Raw genomic sequence first — 13,911 nt, 5'->3', positions numbered from 1 at the left:
TAGGTTGAATAACTTGAATAATAAATCATGACAATGCTTCAAAACTTAGTTTGATTTTTTTTTTTGTGAGGTATATGTAAAATGATTTTGTGTGCAGTCTTGAACGATTTTGAATTGAAGGAACTGTCCAATATTTATGCAAGGAGGTAGGGCCGAGGTGAAACAAATAAATTTTTAAAAGGAAGTCTGAGGAAGGATTGGGGGGGGGGGGGTGTGGGGGGGGGGAGGGAATCTAGTCGGGCTAACCATGACGAGGTCTAGACATTTTTAACTCACATAATTTTAATTGTTTTCTTTTATGTGTATTTATTGCAGCTTCAACATGCAATGACATCAACGTCAACATTGACAAGGTTCATAAAGGCCCACAACCAGTCAAGTAACGTGCTCTACGCTCCAGCTTAGGCAAGCCCAAATGTTCAGCCAGATCCCAATATGTGTTGCCTAATATATGCATCCTTTGTCAGAAAGAGAGAACAATCAATACAGGCAAAAGGGGACGAAGAAAAGAGCCTCTAACAAGGTGCTCAACAATTGAGGCACCAAGACTGCAGCAAGCCGCTAAAGACAACAACAATACAAACCTGCTGCTTCAAATTCAAGACCGCGATTGTGTTGCGATAGAGGTAAAATACCATGGTCGCTGCTACAAGGAGTATACCCGGTATTTAGGCAAGCTAGCAACAACACCTAATGCAGAGCAACAAGGAGACTCCAACTACTCAGAAGCATACACATTATTTTGTGCAACAGTCAAGGATCTTATTATAGACAACAAGGAAATCTACAGACTGAAACGACTTAATGACATGTTCATGAAACAAATCAAAGCAACACACGGAATAGAATCAAACTACAAAAGTGGCTTTCTCAAGACAAGACTGATGAAAACATTTCCACAACTATGCTTTCTAACCCCGTATATGCGCTGCCAAGGACACCTTGTGTATGTTAATGACATCTCCACTGAAGTGCTGGTTGAAGAAAAGAAAGTGTTGCAAGAAACCATGCATGGTTCAGGTTATGACACAACAGAGACAGAACAAACATCCGACTCTGAACCAACCCCACCAAAGCAACCTGGGTATACTGAGAATAACCTTAGAGAACACTACTTCACTGCACTACAATTGAGAAATGCAATAGATGAGATCAAGCCAAATATGCCATGGCCCCCAACCTCTGAGCACCTGACAACAAATGCCACAGAAGCAATTGTACCTGCCTGTCTCTATAACTTTATTGCATGGATGGTGGGAGTGTCAGACGAACCTGATTCTGATGAGTTTGTAAAGATAGAATCTACAATACATAGAAGAATTCTCACAATTGCACAGGACATCATATACCTCCAATCAAAGGGAAGGAAACAGATGCCCAAACATTTGTCACTTGCAATGACAGTACGTCATCTCTCAGGTTCAGCCCAATTAATCAGCCTACTGAACGGGTTTGGTTACTGCGTCTCAAACTCTGTCGTCTTAAATCATGACACTGCACTGGCTAACCAAGAACTACATCGTGGACAGGATGCTCTTCCATCAATCATTCAGGCGGGCAAGCATGTCATACTCGTATGGGACAATAATGACTTCGGGGAGGAGACATTGTCTGGGCGCGGAACAACGCACAATACCAATGGGATTATAATACAGCGACCAAGTCAATCCCATGAAGTAGTACAACCAGCACCAGTCACTACAGTTAAGAGGACGCGGGAGAGATCGATGCAGCCACCTGCAGTGAACCTTGCCACATATTATGGAGGGAAAAAAGAAGGACCCGCTCCATTCGCAACCAGCGTTCCATTGGATTGAGCAACGTACTTCCCATTACTCCAGCACCCTAAGACGATAGACCTAGCATACCACATCACCAAGTACAACATTGACGGGACTCTGCCATCTTGGACAGGATTCAACCAACTACTGTCTTGTGTTGAAGTTCCACCAAAGAGCGTGATAGGGTATCTCCCTGTCATTGATGCCACTCCGACTGAAATGAATACAGTACTAACAATACTGCAGAGAAGTGTTCAGATCGCCGACAAGTTACAGTTGGAAGCAGTCGTCATTGTCGTTGACCAAGCCATCTATTGCAAGGCACAGCTCATTAGATGGAAGAATGCACAGTTCATGAAGAGACTGGTAATTCGACTTGGGGCATTCCACACTGCAATGTCCTTTCTTGGCTGTATTGGAAAGAGATTTCGAGATGGTGGTCTCCAAGACATCCTGGTTGAGTCAGAGATTGTTGCAGTGGGGTCTGTGAATGGAGTGTTCAGCGGCAAGCATTACAACAGGGCAGTTCGAGCCCATAAGCTGATGTCAGACGCGATGCAGCAGATGCTCCTGGATGCATATTTTGAATCTATTCCAGAACATGAGGCGGGTAGAGTGAAGGAACTTTTGTCAAACTTAGCTGAAGCTTTCCCACATCCAAACTACCATGTCATTCTCAACAGCGACAAGTTCAAAGACTTCAAAACCTCCTTTGACAAATTCTTAGAAGCAAGTGACACCAAACCAACATTTCGCTTCTGGAGTTCATACATTGAGATGGTGGAGCTTCTCTTGCTATTTATTAGAGGGACACGAGAAGCCAACTGGGATGTTCACCTCGCCAGCATACGATGTATGCTTCCATGGATATTTGCCTATGATCACATTAATTATAGCAGATACCTTCCAGTATACTGGCTGGAAATGTCAGATGTTCAGCAGACCCATCCCGCCATTCATCAGAAATTTATGGAGGGTGAATTCGCTACCCAGAGAAGCGACAAAGCTTTTGCCCAAATCGCCTGCGACCAGACCATTGAGCAGACAGCAAACAGGGATTCCAAGACCAAGGGGGGCATGACCGGTTTCACTACCAGCAAGGGGACAGTTAACCGATGGATTTGGTCACACCACGCGAGGGGGTCAATTGCACGGGAATGCGAGGTTATGGCAGGGAAGTCCAGATATGAAGAGCACAGCTCAACACGCTACGATCTACTACAAAGTTGCATGCTACGTGACAAAGCTGATGTTGACAAAATAATCGAGATGACAAACAGCATGATTAATCCATTTGAATATGATGGAGAGGACTTGGTTCATGTTACATCTGGTGTGGTGGCTACGAGAGAAGTTCAGGAAGATCTAAACACAGCATATGAAAGAGGAGAAACAGAGTTCACCACCCTATGTAAAGAACGACTTCAGATGGAGACAGTCGACCTGTTTGGCTCAATGAAGAAACTGAAACTTAAGACATTCACCAACATGTCTAAGGCTGTGAAAAAGAAAATTCGTGGAAAGGATGTGTCTTTGAAGGCTGACAGAAATCTCTTAGCAAGGCTTGTTGTCATCGGGCAGTTCCGGAAAATTGATCTTCAAGAGTTAATGTCCTATTCTCTTGGCTCACTACCTCTTCCTTTGGCAAGTGTGCAAGGCTGCCTCGTCAAGACCAACAAAGCCAACCTACTTCATGCACTTGAAAGTCAGGCAGAGAAACCTGTGGTTGATATTCCAGTAGGAGGCATGTATGTAATGGATGGTATGGCAATGATACAGAAATTGAATATCAACAAACTCACCGGGGAAAGGACATTTCTCAATCTGGCCCACGAAATACTGAAGCGCCTTGTCAAGGGAGCAGAGGGCAACAAGTCCAGTGAGATCCATTTCGTAACCGATACTTATCGAAAGGTATCGATTAAGAACGCCGAGCGAGAGAAGAGAGCAGCCAGAGGGTCTCAAGTGATGCGAATATATGGCCAGTCCCTTCCTCAACAATGGAAGAAGTTCCTCTCCAACGGTGACAACAAGGAGTCGCTAATCGAATACTTGTTTGAGACGTGGAGTAAGGTCAAGACAGCATACCTCAGAGGAATTACAGTGTTCTTGGCACATGGAACCAAATGCCATATCTTCACAGGAAGCAGCACTCCAGATCAGGTAGCTGAAGTGAAAGAAGAGCCATCACTAAATTCGACGCATGAAGAGGCGGACACACGGATGTTCCTCCATGCCGCGCATGCAGCACACACAAGCAATGACGTCATCATCGTTAGTCCGGATACAGATGTGTTCATAATCGGCATAGCCTTAGTACCCCAAATCTCTGCACATCTATATTTCCACACAGGAAAGGGAGTCACCTTAGGACAATTGACTTGAAAGCAATCTACGATAGCATTGGGGATGATGTCAGCCAAGCTTTGATAGGCCTACACTGTTTTACTGGCTGTGATAGTGTAAGCGCCTTCTATGGCAAAGGCAAAAAGAAGGCCTTAAACATCATACTAAAGAATCCAGAGCTGTGCGGTGCCTTGAAGGACCTTGGAGAACGGTTTGACATACATCCAGACATGATGGAAGCACTGGAGACATTTGTCTGCAAGTTATATGGACAGCACAATATCACTACTGTGAATGAGGCCAGGTACAACATGTTTCGTCTTGCTAGAACGTCTGAGATCACAATGCCTCCCAACCAAGATGCCCTGAGACAGCACATCAAGAGAGCCAATTACCAAGCTGGTAAGTTAATTGGTTGTTTCTTTGAATATTGAACGTCACCTGTAATTTATGTTTGGACAGGAGTACTTGTATATGGTGCAGCATGTGTCAATGAAGATGATTATTTGGAAAGTTTATTGAATTGAAAACAAAATATTGAATGTCACAACAATGCTTTGTAAATGTTCAAAATTAACAGGTCTATTTGAAAGAGTAATTGAAGTAACTATCTATACAGTTGAGTGGTTAAGATAACATGACATGTAGATGATCCAGAGTTTTTTTTGCTCCACACTCAGTCAGAGCAGGATGTTTTGGATTTCGCATGTTTCTCGACACAGAATTTCCCAATAATATGATTGTTCTGTTATTAGTGTTAATGATATACCTCTGATGTTGTTTTGGAAATATGTATATCTCCATTCTTAATGTTATTGATCACTTCAATATTTCAGGAATTTACAAGAGGAGCCTGCAGCCCATCCCTGACATTCCCGACCCTGATGGCTATGGATGGATGATGGAAGAGGAACTTGCCATAGACTGGATGACACATCCACCTGCACCAGACAGCGTGATGGAGCTTGCTAACTGCACTGGAAGCTGCAAGAAGACACGATGCAGCAACGAAACTACATGCACTTGCCTACAGAATAACATTCCGTGCACAGATTTGTGCAAGTGCGGCAGGAACGACTGCTCAAACATAACTGGCCATGTTGACTTTGATGATAAGAATGATGATAAAGACTCCAGATCTGAAGATGAGGAAGACTCTGATGCTGAAGAGGATGAAATAACTGCACTATTTGTATGATGTTTTGGACAAGTTTCAACATGACCAAGCCGAAGAGACAAATTGTGGCTATAGTTCAGCCCATCTCGAGTTTATCATGACGTCAATGCGCACTGGTTTGCTTGCACGCCGCGTAATTGTCTTTGATGGGTTAAAATATCACCCCTTACACACTTATTGGACCTATTAACAGTTGCAAAATAGCATTGGTAAACCACCATGGATCGTAGTAGCAACAACAATCACAAATATTGTACAAAAATTTAAAATTATGCAGGTTTTAAGGTCCAAAAACATGACTTTCTGATAAATGCATCAACAGCATGTTATTTTACCAAGTCGTTAAAACAACATTTTTACTACTTTTGGGGGTCTGAATTAATAAATATTGCTGCCAAGACCAATGTGAACATGACATCATATAGTTTGTGTTGTTTTTTTTACTGTGTAAATGGGTATTTCAAATGTAACATACAATTGGTGTATACTGGTGTTTTGGGGCAGCGGTTCTCGGTAACGTACCACGATATCGCTTGTGAAAAAAAACAAGATGTTTTGGAGGTCATAAGGCTTCAGCCCACACCCATCTTGCCAAATCCCTAGGTTCAGGTCATGAAATCAAAAAAAAAAATAGATATCCACCCTATGGCCCTGTGTCTATATCCACTGGTCTCGGTAAACCTCCGAATCCCGAGAGGGTCCCCGGCAGAAAGATATGTTATCCTTGGTTGAAATCAATCAAATCAATAATGAAACCACACCAAGGGTTATGAACAAACAATAATATATTATAAATGACACCGGAATCACGACACAAATAATAATAACAATTCCATTTTTTCTCTGTACATTTTGTTTCCTTTCAAACCTGTATGAGTACGTCTTTTCCTCCATTGGCCCAGTATAGTCCGAACCGAGTTGACTTTAATCAGGCCCATAAATCACGCCGGATAACGCCGCGATCCACACCGTGCGATCTGCTCGGCACACCATAAGGTGTGGGAATGTGAAGGTTCAATCCCCGGTCTTCCCGGCCACGTGGTCTCGCAAGGTATTCGGATTGTGACCGCTAACCCTTCGACCCGTGACAGGGACATTGGCAATTGAAGTTGCTTCGCAACCCGTCGACCGCGAGTTTAGTCACGGCCGTCGGCCTTTGGACTCGGTGTCTGAGGGGAACCGGGGACTTCATCCCCCCCCCCCCCCCTAGTACGTCGACAGAACCGGGATCAAGAACAATATGTAGTACATGCCAAGTATACAGTCACGTGAAAAAGTAAGTATACCCCATGTAAAGTTTTGACTTTTTCAACATATTTCAACATACAGCTATTTGATCTTCATTTCAACGATATTGATAGATAAAGGTGATATAATATAACAAATATCATGAAACATTCACATTTTGTAGTCCATTGTATAATTTAAATAAACATAAATGCAAATTTCGCATGTGGAAAAAGTAAGTACACCTTCGGCTCTAATAGGAGCTCTAATAGGAGGCCCTTTGGCAGAAACAACCTCAAGTAGGCGTTTCTTATAACTGTCTATGAGTCTCTGACATCGACTGGGAGAAATTTTTGCCCACTCCTCCATGCAGAATTCTTTCAGCTGTGCGATGTTTGAGGGGTTTCTTGCATGCACAGCTCGTTTCAAATCCCCCCACAACATCTCGATGGGATTTAGATCCGGGCTTTGACTTGGCCATTCCAGAACCCTCCATTTCTTTCTTTTCAGCCATTCCTTGGTGGATTTACTGGTATGTTTAGGGTCATTCTCATGTTGCAAGGTCCACCTTCGGTTGAGCTTCAACCTCTCTGACAGATGGCCCCACATTATCCTCAAGCACCCTCTGGTACAATGAAGAATTCATTGGGGATTCTCTGATGGTGAGCTGCCCAGGCCCTGATGCAGCAAAGCTGCCCCAAACATAATATTTCCACCACCATGCTTTACAGTTGGTATCAGGTTCTTGTGGTCAAATGCTGTCTTTGGTTTTCACGAAACATGTCTTCTGGTACTGTGGCCAAATAGCTCTACCTTTGACTCATCTGTCCAGAGCACATTGTTCCAGAAGTGCTGGTCTTTGCCGAGGTGTTCATTGGCAAACTTTATTCTTGCCCTGATGTTCTTTCTGGACAGCAAAGGTTTCCTCCTGGCACACCTCCCATGTAGATCAAATTTGTGCAGCCTCTTTCTCATGGTAGACTCGTGCACTTTGACATCAACAGTGGCAAGAGCTACCTGTAGGTCCCATGATGACATTCTGGGGTTCTTAGAGACTTCTTTCAGCATCTTGCGGTCTGCTCTCGGGCTGAACTTGCTGGGGCGGCCTGGCCTGAACAAGTTGGCAGTTGTTTGGAATCTTCTCCACTTGTAGATGATCTTCCAGACAGTTGAAAGATTTATTTCAAATTGTTTGGAGATCTTTTTAAATCCCTTCCCAGACTCGTAGGCATCTATAACCTTCTTTCTGAAGGCCTCAGAGAGCTCTTTTGATCTAGGCATGGTGACGCCACACACTTCAACAACAAAGAGCAAAGGAAATGTCTGAGGTTTAAATAAGACAGGTTCCTCCAAGATCCTCTCTAACGATGTTCTAATCATTTGCACCTGAGCTGGTGCACCTGATTCTAATTTTAGGTATTTGAAGCAGTGATAAATGTAAGGGTGTACTTACTTTTTCCACATGCGAAATTTGCATTTATGTTCATTTAAATTATACAATGGACTACAAAATGTAAATGTTTCATGATATTTGTTATATTATATCACCTTTATCTATCAATATTGTTGAAATGAAGATCAATAGCTGTATGTTGAAATATGTTGAAAAAGTCAAAACTTTACATGGGGTGTACTTACTTTTTCATGTGACTGTATGTCGGTATATCATATCCAGTATAATATATCACATATAGCATAATATGTGTGTATAATATGCAGTACAATATGTCACGTATAATACGTGTGTGTATATTATGTCACGTATAATATTTACTCCCAGCTAAGCAGGGAGTAATGCATTCGCTCATGTCCGTCCGTGTGTGTGTGTGTGTGTATGTGTGTGTGTGTGTGTGTGTGTGTGTGTGTTTGTGAACAAGATATCTGGAAAAGTTCTGAACGGATTTGGATGAAAGTTGGTGGGATGATTGCCCTTGGGATAAGGAAGAATTGATTAGTTTTTGGTGAAGCTCAGGATATTATTCCGGATCCAGGAATTTTTTGAAGGATTTTTTTACCATTGGAAGATAGGGCTCTTTTTTTTTTTAACATTATCTTCTATATATTCTATATTTAACATTGTGATATGAAAATAGTTTTCATATTTGTTGTAAATGTCGCTTAAACTCGTGGTTATGCGTTAGAGGGGTGTATTTTTTTTTAGCAGCGTCGTCTTCAATGTTCATTTTGTTTTTCTAATAAAGACATATTCTGTCATTTTAAAACCACCAAAGTGTGTATTAGGTTTCCCCGTTTCATAAAATGTATCGTTTGATACGTATAATGCTTTAAAACTTTTTTTTTTTTTTTTTTGTTACCTCAGAAGAGATATCCACATTTACCTCAGCGAATGTCAATCGCGGTGTCAGTATTTGATGAACTTATAAAGACTTAGGTGAGTTATAAGTGTGACAAGCATGTGCACGGGATTCTTCCCAGGAGAATGAGTGGTCGCATTAGCTTGTACGACTTAAAATGAGCGAGTTTTGTTTTGACGTTTGGGCCAGTTTTACATGTTGTATCCCTAAGGAATGAAACGAACGTTTTCCTGGCTTACAATTTTATTTGAAGTCACACATGCCTCAAAATACACTCACTCATATAGAATTGAACGCTGAATCCGAAAATGTAAGTGAAATTGCCTTGTTTTTTTTAAACATTATCTTCTATATATATCTATATATATATCTGTGCAGTGTCTGTCTTGTGTTGTCTTGTCTTGTGTTGTCACTGAACTACTCCCTCAAACTTTTGTGAAATCGTACTATTCCAATTTGACCCACGGCGGGAGTATGCGCTCTACTGAGTGGCGTTCTAGTTGTATATAATATGCAGTACAATGTGCCACGTATAATGCATGTGTATATAATACATAGTATAATATGTCAAGGAAATATATGTGTGTATAATATGCAGTTAAAGCACGCGGTGCTACGCGCGTGACTTGCTACCAAGGAGGAAGCGGACAACGCGGTAAGTTTATAGTTCTTTATTCCAAAGAGGTCACTGTAGCACTGGCGCGCTCCGGGCTGCGCGCCTGGTGTTTATCCTGAGGCCACGCCTACCCCGCGGGCGTGGCCGCCGCCCACTTGGTGCGCGGAATGATGTCACCACGCCAGTGGGCTTTAGTGTACGCCACACAGTACAATATGTCACGTATAATACGTATCTTACTATTAATTCACCAAATGTCCGTCTGTCCGTTCGAAGGTACCGCAAAAACGGCTCAACTGATCGCAACGATATTTTGGTTGGGTATTTCTGGGACCCCTGGGAGTAAAATAGGCTATATAGTTTTTCCAAGTTTTCCAAGTTTTCCAATTTTCCCAAACACGATGGAATAATATTTACCGATATGAACAGTGATGTGGCTTTTGTTGAAAATCTACAAATACTGTTTAGATTTTGATGAGAATTACGAACCTACAGCGAATCCGTAAGTGGACAGATGACGGCAATGTGTGGGTTTGATAATATCCAAATACAACCATCATTCAATCAAAGCCTGGTGTTGGGCTAGCGGCTAGGGTGCCAGCTTAGTGATCCTAGGATTCCTGGGTTCGAATTCTGGTCGATCGCTGAATTAACGCCAGGGGAGTTGACTCAGCCTGTCATCCTTCCGAGGTTGGCAAATTGAGTATCAGTTCACTGATATAATTACCATCCTTCCGAGGTTGGCAAATTGAGTATCAGTTCACTGATAATTCCCTGTTTGTCGTAAAAAGGCAACATAAAAGGGTTGGCGGCAGGAAGGGCATCCGGCCGTAAAATCATTGCTTTCAAAAAGGGGACCAAAAAACAACAACAACCACGGTCCCCGAAAAAGTGCCAACCCCCGCTTGTGGGGAAAAATGGCCTCTAAAGGTGGTTTATTTTTATTTTTATTCAATCGTAATGTTAAATCGTTAAATATTAATCGTGTTAATCGTTTTGTTAAAGTATCAATTGATGATTGGAATTGAGTGAATACAATTACGATTTTGAATTCGTAATTGTATTCACCCAACCGTACGGAACTTCACATCAGGATTTAAATATTTGTTTATGTCACGAATGTTGTTAAAAGTTTATTTTTTATATTAATGTTATTTCATTTGTCATTGGAGTTATGTTGTTTGGAATGAAAAAAGAGATATCGAGTTCAAGTGAATGACGAAATGCCGTGATGGTTTCTACTTTCTAAACGTGAATTCGTGGATCGCCATATGCAGATTCGCCATTGACTGGGTATGGAACAAACGTACCTGTTTGTTTGACAACGGGTACGTTTTTCGTGGAAGTCCTTCATGAACATGCTGTCCATGTCTGACGTGCAGTTGAAGGTGCTCCAGGAATGTGGAATTTATTGGTTTCATGCTTTAGCATTCGCTGTTTCTGCATTGTCTGTTTGCTTCTGGCCTCCCACCCGTGTGTAGGACGGGTACCTCACTAGTTTATATAATGAATGTTTTAATGGAGTTAGTTGGAAGTGGATTGATGGAAAAAAAACTTTCTGACTGAGTGGCGTCATAATGTCTGCCATTGCAACCTAATCAGCATGCCCTGCTAAACTAATCTAAATGAATAAAACAATGCTTTACATTTCGGAAGCTGGGTGATGTTTGCACATACTCTGTGACTCCTCAAGAGGTCAAATTGACCATTGTTAACTTTTAAAAGTGAATTAACTTGAAATGCAACCTCACTCTGATTATTGTTTTACAATCTGCCTGGTGTTGGTGTTGGGCTAGCGGCTAGGGTGCCGGCTTAGGACCCTAGGATCCTGGGTTCGAATCCCGGTCGATCGCTGAATTAACACCAGGGGGGTTGACTCAGCCTGTCATCCTTCTGAGGTCGGCTAATTGAGTACCAGTTCACTGGTAATTCCCTGTTTGTCGTTAAAGGCGGCAAAAAGGGTTGGCGTCAGGAAAGGCATCTGGCCGTAAAACATTGCTTCAAAAAGGGGAAAAAACAACAACAACCACGGTTCCCGAAAAAGGCCAACCCCCACTTTGCGGGGAAAAATGGCCTCTAAAAGTGATTATTTATATATTGTTACGGAACCCAACGTCGGCCTCGGATCCCTTCTCAAGGGGGGATTAGTCCCCTCGTTTGTGACTGACCGACGTGGTCCCTGAAGCTGCACCGCGACCTCCGGAAAGGCCGGTGAGCAGCTTCGTTCATGACCGCGGATAAGATGTTAATTTGCCGAGCGGATGGCAGCCGCGGCACGAACTGTTAACAATGACTAGACCCGATTCTCAAACGTTGGCCAAATCGTGCCACAGGTATTCAATGGGGAAAAGACAAAGATGACGGATGTGAAGAAGAAGAAGACAAAAAGGGCTGGAAATACGACTATAATTTATTACTAATATTTACACAATTAAAAGAAACCAAGGAGGAGGAAGGATAATAAAATAATGCAGAAAGAGGGACGGACCAGAAGGACACAGTGAAACTCTAGCTTAACTAAACAGGCTTAACTTATACCCCATGACAAGACAAAAGACAGACTACAAGCACACTTACACGGGGGATGATGACAGGAATGGCAGGAGGTGGATGGCTGGAGGGAGAGGAAGGCGCGGAGCTGGCTGGAGCTTGACCCCGCACGGGACGTCGGGCTGGACCTCGACGGCCACCGATGCCACCGATCCTGGTTCCCACGGGGTAACGGGTCGGAGCTGCCTGGTGGAGCCAACGCTGCCTGGTGGAGTCAAAGCTGCGTGGTACTGCTCCTGCTTGCTCTCAGCAGTGGAGGCACACAAGCACTCTCTCAACTCTTGCTCTCAGGACTCTCTCTCAACTCTTGCTCTCAGGACTCTCTCTCAGCTCATCTCCAGCGCATCTCGACTCATCTGAACTCATCTCTTGCGCGTCTCTCGGTGGGGGCGTCGTGGTGCGGGTTATATAGGCCACGCCCTTCAACCTTCGCGAACCTACTCGACGGTTCTCCCCACGCCCTCTGAAAGCCAAACCCCTCGTTCTGGGTTGGTCGGCAAGGGCTGGCTCACTCCTCCCCTCTATGATGAGGTGGAGACACGCCTTTCTTCTCCGAGCCGATCGCGTGCTCAATGGAGGCAAATGCAGTTGGTAATGGATGCTTTAGGAATGGGAATGAAAGGGAATCTACTCTATTTGAATTCGGTGCAATGGAGTATTAATTAATGGAAGACAAAGCCTTAACCTAATACACACAATAAGGAAATAACTACCAACAAGGAGGAAATCTATGATTGGCTAACGTGATTGTATATGACCTAACTAAGGGACGCCCTTTGACCTTTATACACAACAACTGGAGGAAGGAGGGTGATATTTTTTACAACAATACAAAACACAATTCTCATTTCCACAACAATATATTTATAATCTGCATATCTTTCCTTGCAAACATGTGGTGAAACAGACTTTTTTTTGTTTAGTTTACAAGATCGAGGCTCGTGTAACAGCTAACATGATTCACAAAAAGACAAACTGACACATAAAACATAAGATAAAGGGAGTGGGAGACAAGATGGGGAGAGAGGGGGAGGCACACAAGCACAACAGCAGAGAACAGGGACATCAGGAGATCTGTGGGAGGTAGAGGGCTTGGGGGGAGGATGCACGGGTGGTGGGGGGGGGGGGGGTGGAGGTGGGAGAGGTATAAAACACATGGACATTGCCAGGACTTCCAGGAAAGAAGTCGGTATTTCAAAAAAGTGGATATGGAGTGAATTAACGGGGGTAGAAAAGATTAAGGTTTTGGATGGGGGAAGACGAGAGATGGTGGTGAACAGCTGTTTTAAAAAAACATGGTTTAAAGACTTCCATTGTATCAGGCAACTTCCTGCCCTCAGGTTCAGGCAGCTATGCAAATATCCCTTCCCCCTGTTTGAGGACATGAAGGACTAACTTTTGAGACTGTCATCAGAGCGAGCTATGATGTCGGCCTGGCAACATGCTCGTCTCTCCTATCAGATGAGCACATTATGATAGTTTTTTGCTTTTTAATAGTTGATTTTAATAGATGTAAATAGATGATTTTAAATAAACGATCCAATGAATCTTTGAGCTTGATTTTCTCTCCACAGTAGCTTCGAGAGTAGTAATATACACCTTTTTTTTTGAAGTAGCTTGTAGCTTTTGCTGGATATTTTATCAAAGTGTGTGCTCTATCATACAAGACTTAGAAAATGCATTGTAATCAGAGTTCGACTATTTTGGGGTTTTATGGACACGCCATCTTTCATTGCAATTCCTCGTTTTGTTCGCAGGAGACGGGGTTTTGAAATCACTTCTGTCTGTGTGTGTGTGTGTGTGTGTGTGTGTGTGTGTGTGTGCGCGCGTGTGTCAGTGCGTGTGCGCATGTGTGTGCCTGTGCGTGTGCGTGTGTGTGTGTGCGTGTGTGTGTGCATG

General features: G+C 43.1%; 1 protein-coding gene across 1 annotated transcript in view; it reads left to right on the top strand.

The window, feature by feature from the left end:
* Window positions 1-5,708, top strand: part of LOC144888628 (uncharacterized) — a 7,869-nt gene extending 2,161 nt beyond the window's left edge. The window contains exons 2-3 of the mRNA XM_078767239.1: window positions 316-4,529; window positions 4,964-5,708. Coding sequence (XP_078623365.1) covers window positions 2,001-4,166 — 2,166 coding nt within the window. The 5' untranslated portion in view covers window positions 316-2,000 and the 3' untranslated portion in view covers window positions 4,167-4,529; window positions 4,964-5,708. The remainder of the gene's footprint in view (window positions 1-315; window positions 4,530-4,963) is intronic.
* The last annotated feature ends 8,203 nt before the right edge of the window (window positions 5,709-13,911 follow it).

Source organism: Myxine glutinosa, chromosome 13 (genome assembly GCF_964187855.1).
Source record: "Myxine glutinosa chromosome 13, kmMyxGlut1.1, whole genome shotgun sequence".
Lineage (NCBI taxonomy): Eukaryota > Metazoa > Chordata > Myxini > Myxiniformes > Myxinidae > Myxine > Myxine glutinosa.
Note: the sequence above shows the minus strand (reverse complement) of the source record. Positions and strands in the feature narration are given on the sequence as shown.